Source organism: Phalaenopsis equestris, unplaced genomic scaffold (assembly GCF_001263595.1).
Source record: "Phalaenopsis equestris unplaced genomic scaffold, ASM126359v1 Scaffold000511, whole genome shotgun sequence".
NCBI classification, from domain to species: Eukaryota; Viridiplantae; Streptophyta; class Magnoliopsida; order Asparagales; family Orchidaceae; genus Phalaenopsis; species Phalaenopsis equestris.
The window spans coordinates 57125-69723 of NW_018164951.1; the positions used below are offsets into that span (position 1 = coordinate 57125).

At 34.2% G+C, this 12599-nt stretch overlaps 1 protein-coding gene across 1 annotated transcript; it reads left to right on the top strand.

The window, feature by feature from the left end:
* The first annotated feature begins 2804 nt into the window (after positions 1–2804).
* LOC110028386 (glucan endo-1,3-beta-glucosidase-like) lies at positions 2805–3983 on the top strand. The gene is made up of 2 exons (XM_020730219.1): positions 2805–2871; positions 3008–3983. The coding sequence occupies exons 1-2, from the start codon at positions 2805–2807 to the stop codon at positions 3943–3945; spliced, it is 1005 nt and encodes a 334-aa protein (XP_020585878.1). The 3' UTR covers positions 3946–3983.
* Positions 3984–12599: the final 8616 nt, after the last annotated feature.

Sequence of the window (12599 nt, forward strand, 5' to 3'; positions counted from 1 at the left end):
ATGGTTTATTATTATAAGAAAATAACTTAAAATGAAAAATGTAATTCAAATTTAAATAATTTGCCTCAAACTCCTACAACCACATGTCTTAAAACTATATCAGAATCTTCTTCTACGAAAGATATGGAGCATCATATTAACTCTTGATGATCTCTATGATCATGTAGATAGGGTGCCCTAATGGATAAAACATGAAAAAAAATCATTAGATAGGAAAATAATACAAATTAATATAAATTGCGATGCTTAAGAATCTCTATCCAGCTCTATGTGAAGGCATTTGATGTCCCACACAATAGGACATACATGACTGGAGGCCTACCTCAAAGTAAGCCCAAGGTGCTAGCTAGTCTACTGGGACCTACAAGGGTGGTGGGGGAAGACTTACATAACTGGAGGTAGAGCTACTGGCCTGATGGACAACAATAAAGCGGTTGTAGTGGTGATTGTTATAGTCATGCTCAGCTTTAGGATGTAGCGTGAAATTGTCTGTTTCTTTCTCTGAAGGAATCTAGAGACAATTGATCTCAAAGGAACATCCTAGTCACCATTGTCACTTGAGATCATCTGTAATAAAAAATAAGAAACAACAGAAAAATAGAAGTAAGAGTGGGAAAATTCGTATGTAAGAGAAAAAAATATAATTAAAAGCATTTTGAAAATATAAGTAAACACAATGCAAGTATAAGCACAAAAAAAATTGGGTATTAGCTTGTCATTAGTTGAGTCTATTTTAAACTCAACAAATTTGGCTTCTTCGTCTCTTAAGCAACTATACAACATTATGCTAGATTTTAAGGGAAATATATTGGGTGGTTGCAAGCACCAACGAGAGCCCAATAAGAGGAGAGAGAGGTTGGGGAGAGAGAGTGGGTCCCTATCCTCTCTCTCCTCTCATTGGGTGGTCGTGAATATGTGCAAAGAATCTACTATTTCTCCAACCCTATATCGCTCTTTCCTGTCAGTTGCAAGGCCCCCACCCATTGTCTCTCTCTTTTTATAAAGGATGACATTTTTTATTGTTATCATATAGCACCTTAGATAAATTGATAGATCCTTCTTGGCTTTTACTTATTGGTATGTTAATGTGTGCAAGCCACACTTTTCAAAAAAATAAGGAGTACTTTAATAAGCTGTTGCTCTTGGGCGTGGATCTCCATTTTTTTTCTTAATGCTAAGAAAATTCTGATGAAATTTAATGGTGCCAGTGAATGTCAATTCAACAGTGCTTATATAATATCTCCATTGCAGCCGTGAATTCCTTGTTAGCATTCCGTTGAGAAGGTCAGCAGTTAGGAAAATATATATATTATTATAAGAAAAGAAAAATAGAGTACACCTAACAATCATCTGCACGAATCTTGAGATAATCTAACAATTAAGATCACAGAAAAAAAAGTTACTAGGCATAATGAATACAATTGCCTGAAGACCGCCTGTTGACCGACAGTTAGCCGACAGAATGGCTGACGACCAACTGAAGGCTAGTCCGACGACCAAATGAACTCTCGAGCTAATAAGAGACAGTCATTCACGTCAACAATTGAACAAACGTCTAACGCCCGAAGCTCACAAGTATCACTGTGAGGCTTTCGCAACTGCTCCCTATAAATGGCTCAAAAAATTATCAAGGAACAACAATTAGCCGAGTTGACCAAACGCCCTAAGGCCGACCAACTGCCATAGTCAAAACCAACTGGCTTCTCAGAGCGAATCAAAGATAATTGCAATTCAGACAAAATAGTTGATCGACAATAGTTTAGTCGACTATCCCAAGGACGTGCCTACCAGAAGGTCCAAACATAAGTAAATGAGTCAAAAGCAATTATAAATATGACAAGACACGACAAAATTTTACAATATCATGTAATAATCTTATTAAAGTAGGCGCAAGCATGTAAGTTTATACCTTTGGCCCGTTGTCTCGTATAAATAGGAGGAGCGTAGCATGTATTAGGGGGTTTTGCCCCCTTAGGTTTTTGGGTTCTTCTCCCAGGACTCATACGCTGTACGGAGAACTCTCTCTCATTCTCTCTTGTAACCTCTATTTTTCAAATATAAAATGTGCCACAGAGTCTATAAATACCCTTGTGTGACAAGTCTGTGTGTGGTCTCTCCTTCTTTCTCTCCCTCTGTCTCTCTCTCTAGCTCTCCCTCATAGTTTCTAGGGCTCTAACTCTCAGGCATGCCTTACAGGACAAATCTGGATTCAACAAATAATATAGAAACAAATGGAAAAAATATCTTAATAAATATAAAATAAATACCAAAAAACAAGAAAAACAAAAGCACGAAAAATTCCTACAATATTATGCATAACAGGAGGAAGTGTATGGAGTAATAAAAACCTGTATCTTATCGTTAGTCTGGATTCAACAGATATAGAAACAGACAAAAAAATATATCTTAATAAATAAAAAATAAATACCAAAAAACAAAAGCCTGAAAAAATCTTACACTATTATGCAAAACAGGTGGAATTTTCTGCAAAACTCAAATTTCATTCTTTATTATTATTTAATCATTAACAGCTCTATAAATTGTTTTTTTTTTTTTTGGCATGTATTTGAGGTCTGTCACGTGAGAAGAGTTGTGCTCCATCAATTTAACAAAATGCCCATGCAATTAAAATTTCAGAGTTTGTCGCATCTCATAAATGCTAATTACCCATCCAATTCCCCCAAAATTTTAATATAAAAAAAATAGTTGAAAATTTTGAATTTGCCCTTCACCCCTACTATATATTGAGTATTTCATCAAACAAAAAACATCACATTCGATCATTAATCTCTTGAGAGCTAGCAATGGCCGCAAACAATAGTTTCATCTCTACTGTAGCCACGGGATTGCTTCTTAGCTTCCTCATTGCAGGTTTCAATTTTTTTCTTTTATCATAACATTTAATGTTACATATATTTTATTTATTTATCATCATTTATGATTATAATCTTCATAAATTTGTATTTTTCATATCTTATGGCATTAATATTTACTAAATGATCGACAGATGTGGAATCCATTGGTGTGTGCTATGGAAGAGTGGGGAACAATCTCCCTCCACCTAATGAAGTCATCGACCTTTACAAATCAAATAATATAGGAGGGATTCGACTCTACGATTACAATCCAGATGTTTTCCAAGCCCTCAGAGGCACAAACATTGTCGTCACCGTCGACATCCCCAATCCCTCGGCTTTCTCGTCTGATCCCTCTGTCGCTTATTCATGGGTTCAGAACTACATCCAAGCCTTCCCAGATGTTAACTTCCGTTACATAGCCGTTGGTAACGAGCTCATCCCAGGCCCTCTTGCGCAGACCATTCTCCCTGCAATGCAGAATCTACATAACGCTTTGCAGTCCGCCGGACTTCATGATCGGATTAAAGTCTCAACGTCAATTTCCACCGATGTCTTCGGAAACTCCTATCCTCCATCTGCTGGTGTATTTTCCTCAGACGCGCTCGCCACTCTTCAACCAATTATCAGTTTCCTCGCTGCAAATGGCGCCCCACTCCTCGTCAATGTATACCCATACTTCAGCCACATTGGCGACCCAAATCATGTCTCCCTCGACTATGCGCTCTTTAATTCACCCAACACAGTTGTCTATGACGGACAACTGCAATATTGGAATTTGTTTGATGCAATCATTGATGCTCTCTACTCGGCGCTTGAGAAGGTGGGTGGTGGCGGTGTCACCATAGTGGTGTCTGAGAGTGGCTGGCCATCGGAAGGCGGGCATTCGGCCACGCAACAGAATGCACAGACCTATATCTCCAAACTTATACAGCATGTTGGGCAGGGAACGCCCAAGAGACCTGGGAATTACATTGAGACATATTTATTTGCCATGTTTGATGAGGACCTCAAACAACCACAAGGGACTGAGAATCATTATGGCCTCTTCAATCCTGGCAAAGAACCCAAATATTCTCTCAGCTTTTAATTACTATATTTGGGGCACAGTGATGAATCAATCCTTAAGCCGGCATATATATGACTTAAGAGTATCTATATTTTTATTAATAGAAAATAAGACAAGGTTTGCTGATAAATTATTCTATTTCTTTTTAAATGTAGTTTTTTTTTATTTATTTATCCTTTTCAACATGAATTTTAGTTTTATTTTACTTATTGTAATGCAATAAAAAAGGTTGTAATCTATATTTGTAATGCAGATTTATGGCTTGATAAAAGTGCTGATGGACAACTACTTAGATCAACATATATATTAGTAAGCTGCATATGAGATCTTCTGACTTGTTTCTTGTCTACCAAAATCTTTGCCAGAGAATTCCCATCTCAGCGAACTTGAAAAGTTCGTTTGGATTATAAATTTATTGAAAATAAAATTTGTTGTTTCTTATCTACCAAAAACTTGAAAACTTCGTTTGGATTATAAATTTATTGAAAATAAAATTTGGACGATCACGAAATTGAAGATTCATTCTTTATTTCATATTTTTTAAAAATCTATCAATTATCTTTATAATATTTCTTTATTCTTTATTTCATTTTTTATATGATATTTTTTTAAAAATCTATCAATTGTTTGTTTTTCAAAGCATTAGAATACGAAGCTATAACTTGAAGCTTTTCATTACTATTAATTTTCTCTTAAAGTCGTTGAAGTTTGTGCAAACTGATCAAATTTATGGGCTGAGATATAAAAACTAGAAAATGATTGAGAAGAAAAGAGTAGAATGAGGCGACTAACAAGTCAAACAATAATGTATCAATTAGTTTTTCAAAACCCCATTCGGAGACTACTATTTGAGGTGGGTGTAGCATTTAAAAAAGGTGGAAGTAAAGTTATGGTGGAGCAAATGATTTCTTAAAAAATTAGTGTGGGAAATATTAATCTATATTTTTTTGTTCAAACAATCAGACAATAATTTTCTTACGATCATCACATCTTAACATGCTAGGTTGAAAAAGAAAAATTGTTTTCCGCCAAAAAAAATTTCTATAAAACATAAGAAAACAATCCCCCAAACGTACTTGTGGTGTCGGTGTGAAACAAAAAACACAGAAAGAATTGTACATATATGTATCTATATATGTGTATGTATATATGTGTATGTTGAATCCAAATATGTTTATTTGACCCTGCACATGTAATAGAACATTGTATCAAGGAAAGAAGATTGAGAGAGGGAGAGATAAAAAGAAAAAGAGGGAGAGAGAAGAGGAAGACTTCCCCGAACGAGGGAAGAAGGGGGTGTTCCTCGGGCCCATGGACTCATTTATTTCTCTAAAAATAAAGGTTACAAGTTAGGGAGCCCAAATGTTAATTTTAGATCATGAAACTCTCCTATTTATGTAAGACAGGAGGGGTAAAAAGTATATAAAATTTACATATTTAAGGTTGCTTTGAGGAGGGACAATGGACATTCTAGTCCATTTATCTTGGACCGTCAAATTACTTTGAGATCCATGTAGACAATTTTTGAATATACAGTATATATATAAAGATTTGTTGGAGGCTATTATACGAGCCTCCCAACCAGCCTCATGTTCATATAAATTTCATATATATATATATATATATATCATGTGCACTTGCTAAATATAATTAAGATTGATGCGTGCTAGAAAATTCGTGGCGGTAGAGTAATGGATTATCGTTTTAGCATTGCGCGAGGATTCAACACACACTCAGATGAAAATGAATCAAGCTGTGATAATACCATAAGTTTTTACATGGAAAACCCGTAAAGGGGAAAAACCACGAGACGTGACCCAGTTGTAAAAATTCACCATAAGTTGATGATTACAGATTCCTCTTCTCCCACAAACGGGAAAATGTTACTAGTTTTCCAAGTTATAATGTCGATTGACGACGTCTAGCAATGGTTGGCGGAGGTAGGCGGTGATCGACGGTAGTTGACGATAATCGATGACGGTCGGCAGTGGTCGACAGAAGTCAGCGGTGGCTGACGACAGTCGATGACGGTCGGCGGTGGTCGACAGAGGTCAGCGGTGATTGACGACGATCAACGGTGGCAGGCGGTGGTCGACAGAGGTCAGTGGTGGTTGTCGACGGTCAGTGGTGGCCGACGGCGATCAACGATAGCGAGGATGATCTTGAACTTGAGCTCCTACTCAAAGCCTTAAGTTCTCTCTTAAGCCTCCTCCCTTTCATGTGAGGGATGATGCTTTAGTTATAGTGTTTTGAGTGCAATTAATGCGGGAATATAAATCATTTTGATCGGACGGTCCGAAGAACTTCCTTTGATCCGATGACGTTTGATGGACATTTGAGTGCATTAACTATGTCAGAATTAAGCAATATTGGGCTCGTTGGATTCGACTTGTCGGGGAACTCGTCAGATTCGACATCCGTTTGACCTTTCAAATGCCTCCGGAAATCCTGCAATAGTGTTTTAATGATTTGATTTGGGACTGATTTGATTCGGATTGGACTGACTTTTATATCATTAGGTTCGTCTTATCAAGTCGATCAGTTTAACTATAAATTTGTTGAAATTGGAGCTCCGGATGACTCTTAATCGAAGTTTGAATGTTTAGAGAGGAACTATTTATTTAGACACTGGGGTTTACTCCATCTTGGGATCATAAATATTTTAATGATTTGATTTGGGATTGATTTGACTCGGATTGGGCTGACTTTTATATCATTAGGTTCGTCTTATCCAGTCGATCAGTTTAACTATAAATTTGCTGAAATTGGAGCTCCGGATGACTCTTAATCGAAGTTTGAATGTTTAGAGAGGAACTATTTATTTAGACACTGGGGTTTACTCCATCTTGGGATCATAAATATACATATTTCTACTTCTCCCCCGAAAAGTTGGAATAGCAGAAGTAGATTAGTAATCTGAGCAAAGGCACAACAATTTTTTGGAAGGCATGGATCTCCACTCATAGATAATAAACACTTTATTTACCCATAATATCCAATGTAATGGAGTCAGGTAGATTTAAATCAATAGCAATCTGAACACTTATCCTAACAAACATTAATCTCGAACCCTCAGCTGTAAGGGAACCAACAAATAAATGAATGCCTATCTTACAAGCAATTTTGCAAATTTCAGACTCCTCCTTGCAACAATGAGAAAGATTAGAGAATTTCACCACACATGCATTTCAAATTATTTTTTGCAGGTTTAAAATCAGAAGACCATTTTATAAATATAAACCATTTATCATTAATAAACCAAGGTAGCAAGGTCCCCCCATGATAACATTATCTAAATACTCAACATAGAAAAACCTAAATATAAAAAACTCTTTTGTAAGAAAAGTATAATCTTAATAGCTTGAAACAAATGACCATAAAAAGCCTTTTTCTAAGCATATACTCTACCAAGTTCAGATTTCACTATTTTGAACATCGCATAGCTTCTAATTCTTGGAAACACACCATATCATATGCAGAAGGGATATATCAGAGAGTAAAGAAGAGGAAGAAGAAGAGAGAAGAATAGAGAAGATCAACCCTTTACAGTAAAGAGATGGGCCGGGGCCAAGTAAATATCAAGATGAAGAAGCAGGAAAATGAGGAAAAAAGAGAGATATATGAGAAGAAAGATGGGTAAAGCCCTTAAAACAAAAAGTTAAGCAAATGAACAATTAGAAAAAAAAAACACAAGGGCCTTTCCAAGAGAAATGAAAAGAAATGAAAGGCAGCCCCCTGAAACCCTAGCAAAGCCTTCTTTTAACTCTAATCGATTGAGCTAGTTACTCTAGCTTGATTTTTCAAACCTTACTCACATACAAATAAGAATGACACTCCTTCTCTACCTTGTTACAATAAGAACATACAAAGTTTTGTCCCTTTTTTTTTATAATAAATATTATAAATATTCAAATAATGCACACCCACACACAACCATATAAAGGAATGAAATTTTAACATTATCTTTTTCTGTCTTTTTTACTTATTAAATACAATGAAACGAAGGGAGGAAAAGAGCGAGCAGAGAAATACTTTTATTTGATTTAATATTTTAGTGCATTCAAACTCGGAAAACTAGAAAGGTAAGTATTCACTTCTACTCTATTTGATTTTATATTTATAGTAGTTTATTTAAATTAAAAAATATGTGACTAAATTCCTTGTTTTCTTTTTTTGCTAAAGTTTTTATGAATTAAAGTATGATTTGTTGCGCTGAATTTTTTTTAATTATTTTTGAAAAAACGTATGAAGCATATGTTCTTACATTGTAATTTCTTGATACAATAGGATGATAGCTGATAATTATTATTTTTTTCTATATTTGAAAAATCAATTTTTTTAGAAAATAATTAAGATAAATATATTTAATTAGAAAAATTCTTTAATGCGACTAAATATGTTTTTTTTTATATTTTCGGAAAATTAATCGTTTTAGTCATTGCAATAAAACATAATTTGACCTTATTAAAACTATCCAAAATCATAAAAAATTCAAGGAAAAAAATAAAAGAAGAAAATAAAATGATGCCGGTGCAGCTTAATTAAACAGTATTGAAAAAATGAGACATAATAAAAAATGAAACTTTTCTATATTTAGATCTTGAATTGTTCAAGTAACATTAACTTATAAATACCCACGCGACGAGCAAATGAACGCAAAATATTTTTTCTCTGTTCTCATCTGCCTCCTCTTTCTATATAAAGAAGGACGAAGAAAGCTGAAGCAGAAGTTATATTAGTGATTATTCTGATAGTTGGAGGTTGTTGGGAGCATGGATCATCACCGGAAGTGGAAGAAAACGGAGGAGAAATGGCGGCCAAGGGACGAGGGATTCATGACAACGCACAATCGCCGGTCAGCTTCTCCTGGTAATATAATTTTTTTCTTAGGATAAAAATCTCATTTTTAATGAATGTTGCTCTGTTTTTCTTTTACTGTTTGTAGTTTATATGTGCCAGCATTGTTTTTTATTTGACCTCTGTTGAGTTACTTGAGCATCAATGATGAAGGAATTATTCGGCCGCAACGATGTTAGTTGTTTTAGTTTTTGACTTAAATTTGAGTTTTTTTGTGTGTAACAAATTTGTTATTATGGTGAGTGGTTGGAAGAAGATGCAGCAGTTTGAGTACTTCTTTGGTTATTTCTTACTTCTCTTGTAAATTCTTTTGGATTTACATATATAACATTTAAAATTTGGTATTTCTATTTATAACCTTTTGGTGCTATAATTTCATAAAAAAGTCGCATTTTTTTAAGAAGTTATTTTCTTATGTCTTGATAAAGATTTGAAATTTATGAATGTAAATATTTAACTTTAGCTATATTTGAGATGTATATACATAAAATAAAAATGTGTTATTTACGTAAAAGCCTATTTTTTCCCTCGGTCCTATTTTTGGTTATTGTTTTTGGATGGTAAAGATACTTAGAAGTCTTCAAAAATAACATTTTTATTTGATTAAATTTGATGTTAGTAAGAATAAAACTAATAAGTAGTTGTATATAATTAAAGAAGATTTTTTTACTCAATGGTATATGTTACAACAGTAATTGCCAGTCCCTTTCATCAACTTCAAAGACTCATCATGCTGTCCAAGTTTCCCTTCACCCTAATATGTTGTAAATTTAGGCTCGTTTCTATATAAAGAACTAGAGAATCATCAATGAATGGAAAATATATTAACATTTTGACCTAACTCCTTAATAAATTACAGAGCCTTCTATTAAATCAGTTCCCGATTGGGAGAAGAGGTTCTGCAGTCAAATTAAATGGAGAGACTTCTGTAAGAAAAAGAGATGGGTGGACGATTACCCAAATGTGCTAAATTGGGATGACTCTGCTGCAAAAGAGGCCTTTGACATTGGTAAAGCTCGCTATTGGGCAGAAATTAACAAACTCTCTTTTGAAATCCCATTGTCAGATCCAGATATGTATATCCAAGACATTGATTATTATCCTTATATCGACCCTTTTCAAATCGAAGACTTGTACAAATTGCCAACACCTCCAGAGACTCCAGAGCATAGTTACAGTGACGTTAAACCAACCGGATGGGATGTTGAAGTTGATGTTAAGCCAACCGGATGGGATGTTGAAGTTGATGTTCCGACCAGTAATATTCCAGAATATATAGTTATCAAACCAAATTCAGTTAATGACATGGGTTGATCGTTCTGTTTTTGTTCCATCACTTGCAAGATGGGGTGATGAGTAAGGTATTACACCTACAGGATCAGATGATAAAAAAGATACTACTATAATCATTCCACCACCTACAGGATAGAGAGATGAGGAAAATACTAAATCTGTACAGTTCTTATGAGCAGGTTTAGGTATAAGAACTTGCGATGAAGGCAAAGTTCAGTTTTAGCTGCAGTACTGTTGGTTATAACAGATTAGCAATCTAATTGATTTTATACAGAGAATATGATTCTTAGAAATTCTTTTGTTATGTTCTCTCTCTCTCTTTTTATAGTCAAATTAATACGTTTTTTTTAATCAATTAGGTAGAGATAAATAATTTAAATTAAAAAAAGGCTGGGGTTTATACACTCTAATTTAAATGGCTGTTAATTTTTTTTATAATTCTGGCTGTTCTGGTTATGCTCTATATATATTTTGTAATTACTTGTATATGTGTACAAGTTTTTATACAGAAAATAATCAAAATATTAATTTTTCAAATTTTTTATGTAAATTCATGCACAAGATATCCAATAATGAAATATTCTCATTAGAAAAATATACATTAATTAAATTAGTGGAAATGTCATTGAATTAATTAAATTAGTGGCACATTTTATTAACTGATGGTGGTCGACGCTTAATCGGTGTTATTTACCTCTGTAAAAAAACTGACGGGTGCTACACTTTTTCGACAGTTTATCCATCAATTATAAAAAAAAAAAGTAAAAACAACGTATAACTGATTGTCTTTTCTGCTTAAAAAAACCGACAGGGGTGACACTTTTTAGACTTGTGTGTCTTCGCTATTACCAATAAAAGAACCGTCAGTTATATGAACCGACAGGGGTGACACTTTTCAGACTTGTATGTCTTCGCTATTATCAATAAAAGAACCGTCAGTTATATGAACCGACGATTACCTATAACTCGAATTTTCTTGAAAAAATTTATGACATTAAACTGTGCGATAATCGTCGGAATATTAGTCGATTTTAGAATTACTAGATTTTTACCTAGAGCGTCTTACCTAAAGCTTAATACCGTTGGCAACATTAAAAGCAACGGTTTTTCTTATCATAACTGATAAACTATGGCCTTCGAAAAAGACATAAAATTTCTACAGTGTTCTCAAAATCTGGTGAAATCTCCGAGTGGCATATTTTCTCAAATGATAGTACTAAACTATAAGCAATATTTATATTCTTGTAGTTAATGAATTTTTAGTTGTTCTCTTATTTTTTATATATATGATGTTAAAATTTTGAGTGTTATAAATATAAATATGAATATTTAGCTTTACGTAAAAAATATGCCAACATTGATAACGATGAGATCTATCGTTCTAGAAAAAAAAAGTACGATGAAGGAGGGTCCGCCAACAGAAGATCAGGAGACTCATTTATCTGCCCGAGTGAAGCTGTCAGAGCCAAAACCAGCAATGCCAAAGCCTATCGAGACACAAGTAGAATCAAAAGGCAACCCAATGATCCGAGGCCAAATCATTCAGTCATAAATAAGACAAAGAGGCATATGAGCAAACAACTATGAAAAAGTCAGATATGAGGGAAGATCCAGTTCCACATCATCTCTAACCATCTTAGGGAAGCCTAAAGGCTCCCCATCAGGGGCCAAGGATTAACATCAGGGCCATATCAACTAGCCGACTCCAATATAAAGTGCAACCAACCAAGCGGATTTCAGCTGATCGAGCTAATCTTGCCAACTTGAAGCCATATAAACCTAGCCGATCTAGCCAAAAAGCGGTTGAACGATAAACTTATCCATGTAAATTATAAAAAATATCCCAATACAATCCTCATTAAAGTAGGGGGAAAGAAAATTTAACATATTAGCGTATTATACCATCTGTCCTATAAATAGAGATCATTTCATGAATAAAATATGATGTATTACTGTTCACTCTTCTATGTCTTCTCTCACTCTCTCTTCTATTTATGTTTTCTTCCTTGAATTTGATTCTTGGACAAATCTGAATTCAACAAAGTCTTAAATATTAAATAGATAGAATTGTGTTGTATGTATGCTAACACCCCAAACAAAAAATGATAACCATATTAGTTACATTGTATTACCGAAGAGTTCTCTTTAATACTAGTAGATTGTATATATAAGGTCCACCTATTTATAGGGCGTGCTTTAATTTAACTCCCAACTTACTTTTTAGATTTAGATGTATTTCTTATTCAATAATACAATTTGTTAAAGCGTCATGTGGCATCATCATGACACAAGTGATTTCTAAATTTATAGTTAAATAATTTGGTCGGTAGTCGCACGCATGAATTTGTTATTTGCTAAAAAGACACTTGCACGGTGAGTGTTTTTTAAGACTTTATGACTTTTAGATATGTTGACGTACTAAAGTCTATTTTTTTTATGTAACTGTCTTTTCTATAGCCGTTTTAGTTTACTGAAACTCATCAGACTTAGACTATTCTGCTACGAGAAATTATTGTATACGGACA